General features: G+C 34.7%; 2 protein-coding genes across 2 annotated transcripts; one reads left to right on the top strand and one right to left on the bottom strand.

Annotated features, from left to right (window-relative positions):
• Window positions 1–2,819: 2,819 nt before the first annotated feature.
• LOC131659763 (uncharacterized) lies at window positions 2,820–5,785 on the bottom strand. Its single transcript, XM_058928909.1, has 2 exons — window positions 5,714–5,785; window positions 2,820–3,290 (listed from the first exon to the last, which is right to left on the bottom strand). Exons 1-2 carry the CDS (start codon window positions 5,783–5,785, stop codon window positions 2,820–2,822), a joined length of 543 nt encoding a protein of 180 aa, XP_058784892.1.
• A 4,814-nt stretch (window positions 5,786–10,599) lies between these two features.
• LOC131657178 (subtilisin inhibitor-like) lies at window positions 10,600–11,359 on the top strand. The gene is made up of 2 exons (XM_058926655.1): window positions 10,600–10,756; window positions 10,977–11,359. Exons 1-2 carry the CDS (start codon window positions 10,690–10,692, stop codon window positions 11,204–11,206), a joined length of 297 nt encoding a protein of 98 aa, XP_058782638.1. The 5' UTR covers window positions 10,600–10,689; the 3' UTR covers window positions 11,207–11,359.
• Window positions 11,360–20,399: the final 9,040 nt, after the last annotated feature.

Here is a 20,399-nt window from a genome sequence, read left to right as displayed (position 1 = left end):
TATTCCAGAACAGTTTACCCATGATTGCAGTGTTCCACTCTTTCAGGAAGGTGATACTTAAACCCCCAATCTCCTTAGAATTGCATACAAAATCCCAGGCCACCAGAGATTTCATACTCATGTTAGTTGTACCCTTCCACAGAAAAACTCTGCAAATGGCTTCAATATGTTTGATAACTGTTTTTGGCATTGGGAAGACATTCATCCAGTAAGAAGTGACACCAAATAAAACACTTTTGATCAACTGAATCCTACCAGCATAGCTTAGAAGTTTAGCTGTCCAGTGCCTTATTTTACTCAGAATCCGATCCACAAGAGGTCTACAATGATGGATTGTTAGTTTTCTGCTGGACAAGGATACACCCAATTATTTGAAAGGGATAGTACCAGCAGAGAAACTAGTGACACTCAGGATTTGCTGTTGTACATGTTCAGGGATCCCACCATAATACACTTTACACTTGGGTAGGCTAGCACACAAACCTGTAGCTTCAGAAAATTATTGGAACTCATTCATCATAATTTGCACAGAAGTTATATCACCACGGGTAAACAACATAAGGTCATCTGCAAAACAAATATTAGTAATTCCCATCTTCTTGCATTTGGGATGAAACTTGGAAACATCGTAACGAAGTGATCTTCAATCATGCTCCCATAGAGCCTCAAATTTGGAAACCGATTCTTTATGATATTTTTGTTAGGGGTGGTTTAAGTAGGAGAATTAGTAATCACATTGATATAGATACTTTGTATATATCTCCTTAAGGACTGAGGATGCATAGTGCATCACCTGGATCTTTGGATCGGTTGTGTTAACTGTTTTTGGTAATAATAATATCTTTATTCCAAAAAGATTATGTGCTATTTTTTTTGTCTACCTAATATTTTTTCTGATCATGGATGGTTCTTATTTCTTACCTTCTTCAAACCCAAACTCAAATTTTTAAATTAGTAAAACTAAATAATTGAGTAAAAAATGAAATAAATGGAGTAGGTTCGGGGTCGTACTATAATGTCCTGGTCCGTCTCTATATGTAGTAATTGAAAAATATTCAACCATAATACCAGTCAAAACGAATTTTGTCCATCAAATTTAGGATGAGTTTGGATTGGTGCCTTAGGTATAAGTTATAAGTTATGTTGCCAAGCCTAATTTCTATCCTCAAATTTAAAAATGTCACTTGATTGAATAAAAATAATTTTTTTAATTTGAACAAAATAAATATTATTTTCGAAAATAATGTCTTAACATTATTGTATCTCTAATATAAATTTTTAAAAATTGATCTTAAAAATATAGGTTTGTTTGATTCAAATGAGGGGGAGATGATGGATTTTAATGGAAGGAAGGAAAGGGGAGGTGAGATGAGATGAGGGATTTTTTTGTAATTATATATGTTTGGTTCAAACGAAGGGAGGGAAGGGATTTCGTTTAAAAATATGTTTGACTCATGAGGGGATGAGAGAGATTTTAATAATAACTTACAATTTTACAATTTTTTTAGGATTTGTAGAAGCTTTATTTGGACAGGTACAGATAATAGCTGGAAAAGTCCTGTGGCTTGGAGCACTATTTGCAAGCCTTTTGCTCAAGGGGGATTGCAGATCCTTAATCTATAGGTTTGGAACCGTGTCCTTATGCTCAAATCTCTATGATATATATGCAGAATGGATGAAAACCTTTGGATAAAATGGATGCATAACTATTACTTCCATAAGTCTGATGTCATGATTCATGTGGTTAAAAGTCACAGTAGTTGGATAGCAAAGAATATATTGAGTCAAAGATTGGTTATTCCAGCACTGCAGCAGCAGTGGGATCAAGCTCTCCAACAACAAACTTTTAAATTGAGTGTGTTTTATCACGGCTTGATTCATGATGGCAGTAGAGTATCTTGGAGAAACATCATTAGAAATAATAAAGCTCGTCCCCGTGCAATGGTGTGCTTATGGCTAGCGTGCCACAAACGGTTGGCAACCAAGGTTCGATTGGCTAGCTTGGTGTTACTGCAAGGGCAAGATAAAATATGCTGTCTATGCAAGCAGAATGATGAAAACATAGACCACTTATTCTTCCAATGCCCTGCCACTTTACCTATATGGAGCCATATTCTAGAGTGGCTTGAGTTACGGCACAGACCTCAGAAATGGGAGGAAGAGTTGGTATGGCTAATTGACATTACTAGAAGGAAAGGTTGGAGAATTTCTCTTCTCAAAATAGCTATTGCAGAGACAGTGTATAGTATATGGTCTTTAAGGAATAGAGTTTGTTTTGATAATATAGACAATACTTATGGGATAGAAGATAGTATTAAAGATAGCATAGGGTATAGAGGGTGGCAACATAGGAAATGTAGAAGCCACCTTGCAAAGTTGATGCTATAGTTTTGGTTTTTTGGTTTGGTTTGATCTTTTTTATCACCATTTGTTTGTACCATGTTTTTTGAATTAATAATATTTACTTGATTAAAAAAAATGAAAATTTCATAAATATTTTTTTTGGAAATAATATTTGTATAATAGAGCAATAAAAAGGTCATAACCTATCACATAACATTAAAAAATTGAGTACACTTGATTCGTATTATAACTCTCGACACAAATTAAACTACGAGTTGATAACAACTTTTGAATAGATAAAATAAATTATAATAAAAAAACAAAAAATTATTGTAATTATAATTTTTATTAAATAAAAAACAAAAAATAATTTGAAAGTGAAGAATTATTTTTTTTTGAAATAAAAGAGTATATAATATATTTCAAAAACAATTACAAATAGGCGATCAAGATGATCCTGCCTCTTCTAAAACAAACTATAACATGAGCAAAGCAAGTTTGTTCCTTTGTTTGGGTTTCATCCACCCTCTTTGAATTATCATATCGACTATTTTCCTAACAACACTATTGGTATTATCAACATTTTCCCTATCAAATATATTTGTATTTCTGTATATCCACAATGCATACACAATTTCTGCAATCGAGAGCTTAAGCATATTCTGCATAAAACCCTTCCCACGAGTATTACTAGTTAACCATGTGATTTCCTCCAGCCAGTTACGAGGTATATGCCTCACTTGAAGCCATTGGAGAACATTCTTCCAAACAACAGAGCAAATTCTACAATCAATGAAGAGGTGATTAAAATCTTCAGGAGCCTCATTGCAAAAGCTACAAAGCTCACTTTGCAGAAGCCCGATTCTTTTGAGTCTGACTTTTGTGGCCAAACGATCCTGACAAGCCAACCATAAGCACACTACAGCTCTAGGCCTCGCTTGATTATGCTGAATAAGACTACTCCAGCTCACAGTAGGAGAAGTGAAGAATTATTATAATAAGTTGATGGAAGCAGTAGAGAAAAAATCACAAAAAAAAAAAACAGAAACATGAAAGAAAATTATAATTTTAAAATAATAAAATAAAACTAAAGATATTTTAGTAAATATATTAATTTAATAAATATTAGAAGTCATATTCACTCCCCTTCTCTCCTCTCTTAAAAATTGAACCAAACACATTTTATCATAAATATTCTCTCCTATCCCCACCTCGAATCAAACACACCCTAATATTTTTCCATTTTTCAATAAAAACTAGTAAGAGACACGTGCTCCGCACGGGTAATTTAATTATAATATTGTATAAATAATTAAATATATATATATATATATATATATATATATATATATATATATATATATATATATATATATATATATATATACAGTAATTTAGAACTTTTAAATAATAATCATGAAATAACACATGAATGAGTCATAATGTCATAACACTTAGATAGTATCGAATATAAATGTAAAATTTTAGATGATAAATGCATAATTTGAAATGATTTACTTTTTTTAAAATGAACAATAATCATATAGATTGAATTATATTAAATAGACATACACAAAAAAGAAAATATAATTGTGAGATGGAGAAAAAATTAATATTTAAAAATAAAGGTTTTGTCTTTTAAATTAAAATAATGATTGATTAAAGTAAAATAAATATTGTCCTGTTAGTGACCCGTGAGATAAATACATTTTTAATGTTGTTAGAATTAAAAAAATACATTATACTATCATGCAATTGATATGGTATAAATTATTTAAATATAAATAAATTATAAATGAATTACTTAATTATTAAATAATTATACAAAGAAAAAAATTGACCCATGAGACGGAAAGAAAATAAAAAGAATTTTAACATTTAAAAAATAAATAAAATATGCGTTAGGTTGATAGTGACCCTTAAAATACAGCCTACTAACATTATTTGTAGTGTAGTATTTTTTGAAAGATAAGAAAAATATGTGACGTTTGCACAAAATGACTTTGAACTTTAGGAAAAACTTAAACCTCTCCATAACTTAAAACAAAATGCTATAAACTAAAATAATTTTGAATGTAATCATTCAACTTGAGTATAAATCAAAACTAAGTTTTTGAATTAAATTTTTATTTTGTTTCATAACGATATCGAAATTAAAAACACAATTGGGACCTGCATGCTTGTTTTAAAATTTAACAGTGCATAAAAACATAAGTTTATAAACTACAAACTTGAAAAAGATTAGTGCTTTAAGTATGTAAGAATGTTCAAACTTTGAGTCTTGATATATTCAAACTTGAAAAACAATTGGAATATACAATTTAATAAACTGAATGTAAAATAAGTGATTTTATTTATATAAATAGTTTGATTCAATTTTCTATCAAACTTGTGAAAATATTTTGGTTAGTAAAATACATCAAAGAGTACGCATATAGAAATTTGGTGTTTTTAAATAATAATAAAAAAATTCAAAAGGAGTACATCTCCATTTTTGTAACAGCTCCACTTTTAAGTTCATTTCCCACGGGGGTATTTGCTCGTTATCTTTGGCCATAACTTCTAAAGCTTCAAGCAAATCAATAAACCACTTGGAAGAAACCTCTTTTATGGTATCTTCTTCATTGAACATGACACTGAATCGACATTATGCCATCGAGACAATAGTTTACACTGCAGAAAATCTTTAAAGTATACTATGCAGAAACTCAATAAATCAGACGGGATCTAGCGGGGCAAACTGTGTCCAACAGTGTAAGATGCAAAGTATATTTCAATATTAATCTACTGCAAGCATACACTGCAATGAAATAAAGAATATAAAAACTTGACTTACTATCAAAAAATAGTGCTGATTTCAGAAGCAAAACATTAATACAATTTATAACTGTCCAATTTTCCAAAACATTAACCTTTCTTATATTACAAAACAATTCCTAGATATCGGCCAAAGTGGTCTATAATCTTTCACCTACAATCATTTTACAACATGATTATGATATAAAATACAAATAATAAAGTACAACCGGGTCATTATATAAGGCATAAAATAAGATAGAAACTTGATCTTATCATCTTGCAAGCATGTTTTTCAATAGACCATAAAAGAAAGATTCACAAAATAGAAAAAATTATATCATCCACTTTCTAAAGGTGAACAGAGTTGTAGGTATTTTGAAATAACAGATACATTTCTTCTCAACTATTTAAAAATAAGGAAGGGGTGAAATTCAGCTATAATAATCAGTCTCTATCGATAAGTATACCCACTCAAAACAAGAAACAACGGAATAGTGATCATTCAGCTATATCTAACCAGATTCAATACAATATACTCCTAAGTTTCTGAGAAAGAAAATGTTTCATCAACCTTAAGTTTCACTGATCCGAGAAACCATGCTTTAACCTTCACTGGCAACTTTAAAGCATTTAGAGCCTCCATGGAGACAAAAAAGTAAACCTATGTAAAAAAGAATTAAACTCAAAATCACATATACATATTATAGAGATAAAATTATTGAGAGATATTTTTTCATCTCAAATTGTGACACTTTTTAAAAGGCCAAAATTAAAAATTTTATTAAGCATTAGGCATAAGATATGCCATTAATACACAATATATGCTACCTAACATCATAACAGCATACTGCAGCTTGCGTTGGAGCAAGACTAATGTCTTGGAACTACATACTAAGGCATACCTTCCTATTAAATAAAAAAATATAAATATTTTTAGAAAAATTAATATTAAAATTTTTTGTTTTTCAGAATTGGTATTACTATGGGAAGACAGTGGCAGAACAACCAGTATGGAATATAGCAAAAGAAAATGAAGTTTATTTGGTTGTAGTGAACCCAGTTTTGGTCCTTGGACCATTACTACAAGAAACCATTAATGCTAGTACAACTCACATCCTCAAGTATCTCAATGGTGCAGCAAAACGTTATGTGAATGCAACACAATGTTATGTTGATGTTAAGGATGTTGCATTAGCACACCTTGTTTATGAGACAAATTCTGCTTCTGGTGGATACAATTGTTCTGAAACTTCTGGTAGATTCATTTGTTCAGAAACACCATCTGCAACAACCATCCTGCAAACTGCAGCACTGCTCTAGTCTGACCAAACGAAAATAAACAAATGAGCCAAATAAGTAAATCTCAATCAACCATGAAAACTAAGATAGCAGGGTGAATTCAAATTAATCTCAAGCAAACTCAACCAACATTCTACATATAAATGTGTCAAGTGATTAACATAGATATAGTCATCATGACATCAATTACATGTCACTATGATATTCTTCATCACCACTTCTCGCTTCTCCGCCGGAAAAATATCGATAGTAGATGTATTGTGAAATTATCTGTCATATATTGTTAAGGTTATATCATATATCATATATGTACTAACAATATATATACTAACAGGTAAAAGTTAGTAGAAACCTATAATAATAATAATCTGAATGTATATGTAGGATACAAAAATGTCTAGTGCCACACAAACTGTGGCATTTAACATCCATGGAATATTAGCTTTCAAGCTTTCCAATTATGTAGCTTGTACAAGAATACTGCATCCATACTTAACATAAATTAGATCAACCAATTTTACTTATATCTTGGTTTAGTTATAATGCAAATTTATTTATCAGTACCTTTCTTTTCTCTGCCAGAAAAGTATCGATAGTAGATGTACTGTGAAATTTATTTATCACAAAATAATAATAATAAGAAATTGTTCATTATGAAAAACCTAACATAAACAACATTATCAAGATCAAATATACTAAAATAAAGAGAAAATAAATGGTAAGAATAAAAATCCTAACATTTGTGAATCTCTCAAAGTCTATTTTGCAAGTAAAATAAAGATAAAGCATCAAACTTCAAAGTTGATAATAGAGAATGAGAGAGACGAACACATAAGGAAGATAACATATAAGAAATCAAACACAAAACAACAACGAATTCAACATCGTAATGAAAAAGAATGAAAGCACCAAAATTTTTAAGAAACTGAGAACAAACCTGGTGGAAAGAGAGTGATTCTAACAAATTTCCTTATTTGGGTCAGCGAAACTCACCCGATTTGAACACAGTGTATCATTGAAAAGCATTCTGCAAAAATCAAAGTAAAAAAGTGTTTTAAAACCTAGAAAGACCTAAGAATTGAAATCGAAACAATGGTGATTCTACTCTTTTCCTTCTTCTTTTACTTTTCTCACATCAGTAAACAAATAAAAAACATAAAGTAACTATACCTATATGGAATCGGTCGGAATGGTGTGACGGCGGCTGAGTGTGCGACATCGGGAAGGAGATATTTCACGCGATCTGGGTGTGTACGGCGAGGATGGAAGATTTTTAGGGTTTGAGGAGAGAGAAGAGGGAAGGATAGAAAGAGAGAGACAAGAGAAAACGAAAGAGAAAAGAGAAAACGTGTGAGAGAGAAGAGAAAACGTGTGAGATGAAAAGTAAACTGAAAGTACAACAGATCATTGAAGTGACCAATGAGAAGAGAACAATTGGCATGAAGCAAATTTTATTTTGTTAATTACTGGAATAACCTTTAGCAAGGGAAAAAATATTTGCTTGGAAGGGCAAAAAGGTCAGTTTGGGCAACACTTTAGTATTGGGTAGATAGTTGATAGTTGATAAGCCCATGACCCTTAATACTTTTTGTAATTTAAATATTAAAAGTATAACAACTACATTTGTTTCATTCAATCGTGGTTATTTGTTCCATATTTCTTAGTGGATGTTTCTTGCAAGTGTGAAATTATTTTTACTTAAGATAAACATAACAAGCAATTCATTTCACTAATAACACACAAGAGTGCCCTAGTGAACAAGACGACAACAATATCGAAATCTTCACAATCTTCATTCATTCTTGAAAACTGATTTCTTTCTCGAAACAAATTTTTGAAATCTTCACCTTGTCTGAAGTTGCAGATGTTGTGATAAAGGAAAAGATAGTTGAGGAAGCAACTTCACATTTTGCAGAAATTATAGAAACAAGTAAGAATTTGAATCTTAACTTTGGTACAATTCTAGATTCTTCCTCTCTCCCTAACATCAAATCTAAAACCTATCCTCCTTCACCTAAACACACACCTTCATCCATTCATGACACAGGTATTTCTTTAGAACCTGTCATAAATTCACCTAAACACACACCTTCATCCATTCATGACACAGGTATTTCTTTAGAACCTGTCATAAATTCCCCCAAACTTACTACAACCTCTGAATCTCCAACCGTGATTCAGATACTGGAAAATGTTTTTAAGCCACAGTACTGTAAAATATGCCTTTGGTAACTTCAAATCCTAGGACACTCAGATGCAGACCAGGCCAAATGCATTTATACAAGGAAATCGACATCAGATGATTGTTTTTTAGGTTCATCTCTCATAACATGGAAATCTAAGAAATAACAAACTGTGTCAAGAAGCTCATCTGAAGCCGAGTATAGAGCTCTAGGCTCAACTACTTGTGAATTGGTATGGCTCTTGTATGTGTTGAGAGCCTTGCATGTTTCATGCTCCAAATTAACCTCTAGTTTTGTATTGTGATCGTCAAAGTGCACTTCACATAGCAACGGATCCAGTTTTTCATGAAAGAACAATATATGTTGAAATAGATTGTCACTTAGTGCATGAGAAATTTCAACAAGATTTGATGAGATTACTGCCAATTCCCTCACAAGAGCAACTGGCTGACTTTCTTACAAAACCACTACAATCAACTAAGTTCAATTCATTTGTATCCAAGTTTGGCATGATAGATATTTATTATACTTGAGCTTAAGGAAGGGGGTTAGAAAGCACGAAGCTTGAGCTCGAGGAAGGGTGTTAGAAAGCATGGAGAGATGTACTTTACTTGTTAATCAAGCATTCAACAAACTTTCCATTTTGTTACAGTTAGTTAGAACTTTCTATTTTTAGTAATTGATTTGTTAGTTGGTTGGAGAGCTTGTATATATAGTTGGTTGTAGTCTCTTTGATATTTTCAACTGAATCAATGTAATAATTTACACTTGTTTCTCAATAATCGTATCAGAGCTAAGATTCTGATCGAGTGAGGAAGGAAGAGTCACAAAAATTTGGATCAAGCGAAAAAGGGAGAGTAACAAAATTTCTGATAAAGGGATAAAGAATACAACAATATTGAAAAGAAATAATTTTACAAATATGCTAATCATTATAATTATAATGATCACTTTGAAAATGAAGTTGAAGACAAAGTGAAGATATGTGAGACTTTCTATGAAGGGATGATTTGTTGAGTTGAATAGTATATTCATCAAAGTCCTACATCGAATAGTAGAAAGAAAATAGAATTTGAGCAATAATTTAAATAGAGATAGTTAGTTTGAGTTTTCAATACAACAATAAAATGTGGTCTTTTTTAGTGTATTGAGGATTTGGGTAGTTTTGTCCTAGAGAGGATTTTCTATTTTTTCCGTTCAAAATTAGTTTGTTGAGAGGGTTTTTATTTTTCCGTTCAAAAATAGTTTGTTAAGAGGGTTTACAATTTTTCTGTTCAAAATTGTAATTATATGAGAGGGTTTGTAATTTTGTCAATGAAAAATTAGAAGTTGAATTATAATTTTTTAAGTAAAAAAAAACGGTTGGATCATGATTGAGGAGGAAACATTTATATTAGGTCAGGATCATGATTGAGGAGGAAACATTTATATTAGGTCAAACACTTACGTAAAAGTTAATTTGATAGGTATAGAGTCTTTCTTAAGTGTGAGTTCTTCCTCTATCCAAAATTTTAAGGTAATAGAAATTTATTAAAGAAATTTTATTTTATTTTTAAAAAAATATAACAGTTTGAATATTTAACAAATGGTTTAGTTTTAACAAATTATCTTTTAACGATGTGGTATGGTTTGAAATTTATACTAAACTAATAATTTTGATTTGGTTTAATTCTGAATAAATTAAAATTTTGGGTTCGAATCTGATAATTTTTTACTTATGAAATGGTTCAATCCTTTCGATTTTCTTGTATCGTTAACGGACCTAATTTAAAGACATAGTTTCACTTATTAGATACAGTAAATTATTATTTGCATATACCATCATTATCATATATATATAGTCCAAATTTAGATTATGCGACACTACCAAGGCACCAAATCAAGGCACATGGCATTGTTAAAACCACCTAAATTGTCTCATTAACAAAATGTCAAAAGAGGTGCCGTATTAGAATCAACTTCATTTGGTTATAAAAATCAAGGATCGTTATTCTAACATTCATCCTGTTCATAAATCACCAAAAGATCCTTATTTCTTTTTTGAAGTTCTCTGTAGTTGGTATTGATGGCAGGGGAAAAACAAGGACATGGAACTAATCCTCATAAGGAGCATCCAAATGAACCCTTGCCAAGTAAGTTTTAATTTTGCTCTTTCTCACAAAATTAATCATTCTTAAATTTTAAAGTTTTGAAACACCGACATCTTTAAAAAAAAAATTTGTAAAAATTTCGTTTAAGACCGACTTTGATATTTGTAATTACGTTTGATTTTAAATTATTATCGGTGTCGATGTAACAGGATCGTGTTTTTTTATCTGAGTTTTACTCATCAAAATATGTTTGGTGTTGAAGGGACTTATAACCAACTTCTAGGGACAAACAACCCTACAAAAACAAGTTGGCCTGAACTAGTTGGTGTCACTGCAGAAGACGCTGAGAGGAAAATAAAGGAAGAGAAGCCAGAGGCTGAAATTCAAGTGGTGCCACATGATTCATTTGTTACAGCTGATTATAGAATTCAGAGAGTTAGATTGTATGTTGATGAATCTAACAAGGTTGTTAGAGCTCCAGGAATTGGCTAATCTGTAAACTAAATATGGATTATAAGGGAATTTGAATATAAAGCTAGTGATGTAATTTGAGAATAAATTGTATAAACTTCTATCTCTTATGAAATAAAGAGGTGAAAGAAAATAAACGTTAAAACGAGTAGAATTGTCCTTTTTGTTATTTCATTTGTATTATTGTATACAAAAAGATTGGGACCCGCGTGTTGCTTTGATCTATAATTATAATTTAGAAGGTGGGTTCAATTTTTTTTTGGAAAATATGGAATTATATTAAGCACAAGAAAACAGTTATACACAATGCGATCTCATGGATCCAGTCAAAATCATGAGTTTACAAATATGCTTCCTCAAATGAGGCTTCAACCAAATACGGTAAACTACGCTATCTACGCTATCAATAATTTTGAAATCAACTAATAAACTATTCATGTGCTTCCCAAAACAGATGTCACTATGGAACTTCTACACTTCGTAGATAGTTTCTGGGCGCGCTTATTAGAAAGGATAGTTTTGATTTGTGTTTGTTACAGGAAACTAAAGTTGAATCTTTTACTGATACAGTAGTGTATGAAATGTGGGGAGGAACTGATGTCAAATGGACATTTAGACCTTCGCGGGGCAGATCAGGAGGTATCATATCCATGTGGAGAAAAGGGTTGTTCGGTTTGGGGTTTAGTTTTGCGGGAGATGGTTATGTGGGATTCAATGGTAGATGGAAAAATTTGAATGTTTATGTGGTGAATGTTTATTCGTCGTGCATAATTGCAAAAAAAAGAGTGCTATGGAAGGAATTGGTAAAGCGTAAGGCTGATTTCCCGGAGGGTGCGTGGGTTTTCGGAGGAGATTTTAATGCTATAAAGTGTCCAGAGGAGAGAAAGGGGAGGGCTTTGAATCTTATAAGCCAAGAGATGGAAGAGTTTAATGATTTCATTGACGTTTTGGAGGTGGTGGATCCGAGAGCGGTGGGGAAAAAATTTACTTGGTTTAGTAGGGATGGGGGAGCCATGAGTAGATTAGATAGATTTTTGGTTTCCGATTGTCTGTTGGAGGCGTGGATGATTGAAGGGCAGGTGGTAGGACCGAGAGATCTTTCTGACCATTGTCCAGTTTGGATTAAGGGGAGGGGAGTGGATTGGGGTCCGAAGCCGTTCAAATTCTTTAATGATTGGTTGAAGCATGAGAATTTTCTTCCTTTTGTCAAAAATGCGTGGAATTCGGTTGTAGTGAGGGGCAAGGCCGCGTTTGTTTTGAAGGAGAAATTGAAGGGAGTGCGTGAGAAGTTAAGGTTGTGGAATGCGGTGACGTATGGGTTCCTTAATTTGGAGGTGGACGAGGGGATAAAAGACCTTAATGCTTTAGATTTCATGGCTGCTAACAATGGTGGGGTGGATGTGGATTCTTTGGCCATGAAGAGAGGTATTGCATCTTCTAGAGTGTGGGATTCGGTTAAGGCTAAGGAGGTTTTTCTTAGACAAAAAGCGAGAAGCACATGGCTTGCAGAGGGAGATTCCAATTCGAGATTTTTCCATAAGGCAATGAAAAGGAGGAATGTGAGAAATTCAATTGTTGGGATTAATGTGGCGGGTGTGTGGACCAACAAAGTGGGGGAGGTTAAAGAGGAGATTAAACGGCATTTTGAGGCTAGATTCCAAGAACCAATGGTGAGTAGACCGAATCTTGATGGGGCTGTTTTCAAAACAGTTTCGGATGTTGAAAATGAATACCTTGAGAGACCTTTTGTCGAAGAGGAGGTTAGAGCGGTTATTTGGAACTCGGATGGCGACAAAAGTCCGGGGCCGGATGTGTTTAATTTTGGTTTCTACAAAGCTTGTTGGGGGTTCATAAAGGATGATGTTATGAGGTTTGTCAATGAATTCCATAATGTGTCCATCCTTCCTAAGGGGATCACCGCTTCCTTTATTGCTTTAATTCCAAAGGTGGATAATCCGCTCGGTATGGAGGATTTTCGGCCTATTTGTCTCATTGGGAGCTTATACCGCATTCTTTCTAAGCTTCTTGCGGCTAGGCTTAAGGGGGTGTTGAACAAGCTTATCGCTAAATGCCAATCCGCTTTCATTCCTTCTCGAAATATGCTTGATGGAGTTTTGGTCGTTAATGAGATTTTAGATATGGCGAAGAGGAAGAAGAAAAAATGCTTGTTGGTGAAGGTTGATTTCGAAAAGGCTTACGATTGTGTTTCTTGGGACTTTTTGAGATATATGCTTAGAAGGATGGGTTTCGGGGAGAGGTGGAATCGGTGGATGGAGGCGTTGGTGTTTAAGAGTTCCATGTGCATCTTGGTGAATGGAAGCCTGACTAAGGATTTTGAGGTTCATAGGGGGCTCCGTCAAGGTGACCCGTTATCTCCTTTCCTCTTTCTTTTGGTGGCGGAAGGCTTAGCGGCCTTGATGAACAATGCTTCTCTTTCGGGTGAATACCGCGGTTTTAGGGTGGATGATCGCGTTCACTATGAGATCCTTTAATTTGCCGACGATACCCTCTTGATTGGAGATGATTCTTGGAACAATCTTTGGAGCATTAAGGCGATTCTTCGAGGTTTTGAGTTAGTATCCGGGCTTAGAGTTAACTTGTCCAAAAGTAGAATTTTGGGGAGGAACTTGAGTGACGATTTTGTGCGTGCGGCGGCAAATTTTCTTAATTGCAAGATTGGATCTACACCTTTCACTTTCCTTGGCATTCCCGTGGGTGCAAATCCTAGAAGAATCGACATGTAGAAACCGTTGTTATCAAAGATGAGAAGAAGAACTTTAAGTTGGCATAATAAACATATTTCCATGGGCGGCCGTGTGGTTCTCCTTAATTTTATCTTGTCGAGTATCCCCATTTTTTGGCTCTCTTTTTATAGAGCTCCTCAAGCCGTTATTCGGGAAATTATCTCAATTCAAAGAACCTTTCTTTGGGGAGGGGAGGAAGATTGTAAGAAGATTTGTTGGGTGAATTGGAATAGAGTTTGTCTTTCGAAGGAGGAGGGAGGTTTGGGAGTAAAACATTGTGGTCTCTTTAATCTTGCTCTTCTATGCAAATGGAAGTGGAGGATTATAGAGGAGGAAAACACTTTTTGGACTAACATTCTTTTTTGTAGGTACGGCGACGTTAAGCACGCCATGCTTAATGTCGGGAACGCTTCTCTATCCAAGAAACATTCTATTTGGTGGAGGGACTTGTGTGGTGTGGGGGTTTCAAATCAATCCTTCGCGGATAATTGGTTCAAGAATTCCATAGATTGTAAGCTTGGGAGTGGGAATGCTATTGATTTTTGGCATGACGTATGGCTTGGGACAACACCTCTAACGGTCCTATCTCCTTCGCTTATGGATAGGACCGATCCAGTTTTAGTGAAAGTAGCGGATTTCGGGCATTGGGTGGATGATGAGCGGACTTGGTATCCTAACTTCTTTGTGGGTGAGCTCTCTTCGAGTGAATTGGAGGAATTTTCGGAGCTTTACTCTTTTCTTCACTCGGTGGTACCGGTAAGGGAGGAGTTGGATGGTTATGATTGGCATAGGCATAAAGAAGGTTTTTCCGTCAAAGGGTGCTACGAAGTTATTACAAAGGCTTTAAACGCGGAAGAAGTAGCGGATAGTTCTTGGCGTATGATTTACAAGAAGCTATGGTCCACTAAAGTCCCTAGTAAAATCTTATTTTTTGGGTGGAGGTTGCTCATTAATAGACTTCCGACAAAGATGAATTTGGCAAGACGGGGTATTTTGCGGTGCGCTCATGACTTTGTGTGTCCTCTTTGTCTCATGGATAATGAAGATATAGAGCATCTTTTTGGGGGTTGTCCCATTGTCAAACGGTGGTGGAACAACCTTTGTATTTGGCTTCGGGTGGACTTGATCGATTTTGACGGAACCATTGTGGACCGTTTGCAAGCTTTGGAGGTATGTTGTAGTAGTAAGTTTAATGGTAGTTTAGGTTGGTATTTTGGCTTGTCTTTTTGTTGGGTGATTTGGTTATGTAGGAATTCTATCCTTTTTGAGGGGGGGATTTTGAATCATTTTGATAGTACCGGGATGATTAAATTGTTATCTTGGGAATGGTTGGTCGTAGGAAAGAGGGAGTTAGTCGATTTTGTTTCGTCGGATTGGAATCAATTTCCGGGTCTTTGTTTTGGTTCGGGTGGGAGTTTGTAACAACTTTGTTTTTATGTTTTGGTTGTAATGGGTTATGCACCCCTTGTGCATCTTATTAATGCATCCTTTGCTTATCAAAAAAAAAAAGTTTCCGCAAACGCACATTTCAAAACTGTTGTTTTCCAGGCTTTCCCTTTGCTACGCGTAATCATCCGACTAAGCTCCTTCGTCTAACTCCTAGGTTGATGATTAAAGCCCACCCACTGCAGGACCTTTAACCAAATTTGCTTCAAAGGTTGACAGGTGAAAAGCAAGTGCTCAAACGATTCAATTTGCTTGCTGCAAGACGGTGTTACAAGCTAGCCAAGTCATGAACAACGCTCGCGGTCTCGCCGCATTCCCGTACATAATCTTCCTCCAAGGGACAATAGGATACTGAATTTTCACCTCGTTGTACATGCCACCCGTATGGAATTTTCGTTGTTGTTAGCTTGTACTCCAGAATTGGTTATTTAAGGATAGCTTTAAGTATTCAAGAACAAGACACACGTATCAGGACATCCATAATATCCACACCTTTCAAATAATAAGCGTGAACCCACTTAACCCATAAGATATCCTTTTTCCCACAAAGGTTACAAAGGAGCTTAAAGAGGAAAGCTTTATTCCAATATGTCAGGACTTTCACATTCAACCCATCTTGTTTCTTTGGTGTACAGACACAATTCCATGCAACTGGCGCTTTCCTCGTTACCTTATTTGTTCTAGACCAAAGGAACGATCTGCACCGAGCTTCAACCTTTTTAATAATTCTCTTGGGCACACGCATACACTGTAACCTATAGTTGGCTAATGCGAAAAGCACACTCTTGATCAATTACATCCTGCCAGTGAGACTCAGCATACACGCACTCTAATGGGTAATCCTTCTCATCACTTTTCCACCAAAACCATGTAGTGATGAACCTGCAGTTTTCTGCTACCTAGGGGGTGCCTCTTTAATAATTCTCTTGGGCACACGCACTCTAATGGGAGGGAGCCATTAGAAAAATTAGTCAAGCTCCTAATACCCTATTGATGATATACCCCCACATTGCCAAAGAAAACTTTACACTTGTTTGGATTAACCACAAGACCCGTAGACAACGAGAACTCCTAGAAAGCCTCCATAACCAATTCCACTGAACCAGGATCGCCACGAGAAAAATTAAGAACATCGTCCGTAAAACTCAAGTTGATTAATTTCAACTTTTTCACATTTTCAATGAAAATTGAAATTAGGATTCAGTTTCATGTTCTGCAAGACTCTGTACAAATACTCCATAACCAAAACAAATAACAGTGGTGATAACGGATCGCCTTTCCGCAACCTGCGTTTAGCTCTCAGGATTTGGGTATTAACACCATTGATTTTGTACCTAAAGGATACTGTGGAGACCTCCATCATCACCCATATGATAAACTTGTGAGGGAAATTCAGTTCTCTAAGCATTGCTTCAAGAGACCCCCAGTCGACGGTGTCGTACGCCTTCTGCAAGTCCATATGAATCATACACTTAGGGGGCCCAGCTTTAATGCTATACCCTTTGATCAACTCAAACACAAGTAGAATGTGGTCATGAATGTTTAGCTCTGGGATGAAAGAAACTTGACTATCATCAATAACACTTCTCAACACCTTACTCAGTTTGGCTGTAAGAATCTTGGATAAGATCTTATAGAGTATTGAGCAACAAGAGACAGGTAAAAAATCTTTAACCATAGTGGAATTAGTAGTTTTAGGAATTAGGGTGACAAATGTGCCATTCACAGCTTTAAACATTATTTCTTGGACAAATAACTCTTGCACAACTTCAGTTATATCTTGTTTAATAATCTCCCAAGAGGTCTTGTAAAATTTTCCGTCATAACGATCCATGCTCAGGGAAGTAATATCTCTAATGCCTTTGAGAGCATTTAAAATTTCCAGGTCTATGACAGGAGCCTCCAGCATCACCCTTTGCTCGATATTCAATTGTTTCCCCAGTCTCAGAGTTACAATGTTAATACCCTTTAGGTTGTCAACTTTATCCCCCACAATGCGCCCATAGTATCTCAAGACCTCAGCTTCAAAGTCTTCCTGATTGGTAAGGGAAGATCCATCATCTTTAGTCATGGATAGGATTATATTTTGCTTCAGCTTGTTTTGAAGCAAAGTATAGAGGAATCTATTGTTTCCACCACCCAATTGTAACCAGTCCACCTTATACCTCTGCTGTAGAGTATTTTCCTCTATGACTTTCAATGTAAAGATAGAATATAGAAGTCAGTATTATGCAATTTGTGCATGTAGAAGTTGTTTTTGGTTTATGTAACCTTGGATAAAATAGTGCTTTTTTACTAATCAAATATAACAGTTTAGTTATTTTAACTTCAGTTCGATTCGGTTTGGAGGTTCGGATTAGTTCCTAGAATTTTTTTAACAACCCTACAAGTAGATGTTCTAGTTTGGGTGCAAAATGGTTAAGCCAGAATCATTAGTGTTTCTAGTGAAAATGTTGTTATGTTTGAGCCATCGTAAAGTGTTGTGAAAATGATGCCAAGAACAAAGTATAATAGGGAACACAATGAGAAGCAAGAAGAACAACAAGGAATTTGTTATAATTGTTGTTCTTTAATTTATCTTTAAATCAAGATTACAAGTGTTACAAGAATAACAAATAACCCTCTCACCCTAAATTAGGATTTCTCGTATGCAATGATGAGAGACTAATATGCTATTTATAATGAACCTAACATACTAAACTAATGGGCTTTTTCACAAATACCTATTACAAGCTTACTTACAATAGTGCAGAAAGTACTTTTTACATCTGGCGAAAAGCACTTTTTACATCGGGCCTGGGTCCGATGTAAAGCCAAGCGATATAGTAAATCAGGGACATTTTACATCGGACCAAGGCCCGATGTGAAAAATTAACATACCACGTCGGTTGAATTCATATGTCTGATGTGAAAAATAATTCAATTTTTTTATAAAAAAATATATACGCCATATTTTACATCGGTTTTCTTGTTCACCTGATGTAATATATAGTTTTTACATCGGTTTTTCCACTTGCCTGATGTAATTGATAAGTTTTTACATCGGTTTTCCTGTTTGCGCGATATAATATGTTTTCTGCTTTTAAGCATATACTAGCTGTTTTTCCTATGTTTGCTGTAATTTTTTTGTACCTAATTTTTCATATAAGTTTCAAATACCACACAGACCAAAGTTAGGTCGCTATTTTTCTCACATCACACAGACCACATTTAGGTCACTATTTTCATATTTTTCTAACCAGTGGAGGATATAATTTTCATATTTTCATATTTTTCTAACTAGTGAAGGATATAATTTCTTTAAAATAAACAGTTGATTTACAAAAGTATTAATCTAGGATACACAAGTGTACAAAATTATAAAAAAGTTTACACACGGTGGACTACTACAAAATAGAAAAACAATAAGTATCCAACCATTTGAGCTATTGATACTACTGATCACCAAAAAGTATAACATAGAACAACACAAATACAAAGTTCTTGAAAGCTGTGGGGGAACACAGATTGTCTGAACCATAAACCAAGCTAAACACAACAGACTATCAGTTAAAAGTTCACTCACAATAAGGTTAGTGGAGTCATTTTGGTATAGTTATAAGAGAAAAATTAATATATATTCACAAAGTTTTCCTTACCATCTAAAAACCTAAACCTAAAAACTCTGCTTTATTTTCCTATTTACCATCTACCTCCCCATTTGTTGTGGAAAAGACAAGGTTCATAGAGTGATTTTGCTAGAATTAGCTTCTCACATGATCCAAAATAGTTACTAAGCAACATGAAAGATTAAAACTTGCCTTGAAATGGTGTCAGACAACTGCTTTGACACAACCGGTTCTGCTTCAGCAGGCCTGCCAGGACTAACAATCGGAAAACAAATCGAAGGCATGTATGTGGAAGTCAATAGCTGAAATAATAGATATCAACACATCAAAATTTCAGCCTATATGTCATCACAACTAAATAATCAACACAAGTGGTAAAGCTGATAATGGCTACAAACCTAAACAACCCTCGTCCGGTGACTCCAAGGAAGAAGTCATAACTTCCATCATTTTAACAACAGACAGCATAGTTTGAGCAAAGAAAACCTAATGAAATCAGTTCATTCTAGTTCAATAATAAACTCTCTTACCCAAATGCAAGAACATAATAGACAGAAGAAAGGAAAAACAAGTAACTAATTGTGGATCCAGTCTTCACAAGAGCTGACCCATTAGCAGATGCAACGACACCTAATCAAAAAGAGAAACAACCACTTCAATAATCCAATTGAGAGTATTTACCTAAAAATCAACGCAAAGATTACTCACGATAGAGGAGATTGGAAAGGAAGACGCTACTAGCACGTGGTCATAAGGCGCGGGGGGTCTGAAGGGCGCGGACGAGCGGCTAGTCACGGTGAGGCCGTCATTGAGTTGGAGGTTTTGCAAACAGAAGGAGAGGGAACGACGGTCGGCGTTGAACGGAGATCGAACGGAGGAAGATTGAATGGCGGAGGGAGATTGAATGTCGGAGGGAGATTGAAAAGAGGGAGCGAATACGGTCGGCGGCAGAGGAAGATAACAAAATGATTTTTGTTTTGCAAGGCAGATTAGGGTTTTGCTTAAATAGGCCACGTATCGCATCGGTGCAAATACATACCCGATGTGAAATACTTTATAACAAAAAGTCATCTTATTTACGAAACTGCCACCTTGTAATTTTTTTTACCGATGGACCTTTTACATCGGGGCAAATAAATACCCGAGGTAAAATCCTTTATAACAAAATTTTATTTTATTTACCAAACTGCCACCATGTTATTTTTCACATATTTTTTACATCAGTGGAAATAAAGGTTTGATGTAAAATCCTTTGACAAATATTTTTCACATCATATATCTTGAAAGCTGATGTAAAATCCTTTAAGCAAATGTATTATTTTTAGTAGTGTTCAGGTACAAGCTAACTTAAACAGTTGGACATAACAAACAGGCCCAATTCAAAATACTAACAAACCTTGCATTTTGACACCCACT

Source organism: Vicia villosa, linkage group LG3 (assembly GCF_029867415.1).
Source record: "Vicia villosa cultivar HV-30 ecotype Madison, WI linkage group LG3, Vvil1.0, whole genome shotgun sequence".
Classification (NCBI taxonomy): domain Eukaryota; kingdom Viridiplantae; phylum Streptophyta; class Magnoliopsida; order Fabales; family Fabaceae; genus Vicia; species Vicia villosa.
Note: the sequence above shows the minus strand (reverse complement) of the source record. Positions and strands in the feature narration are given on the sequence as shown.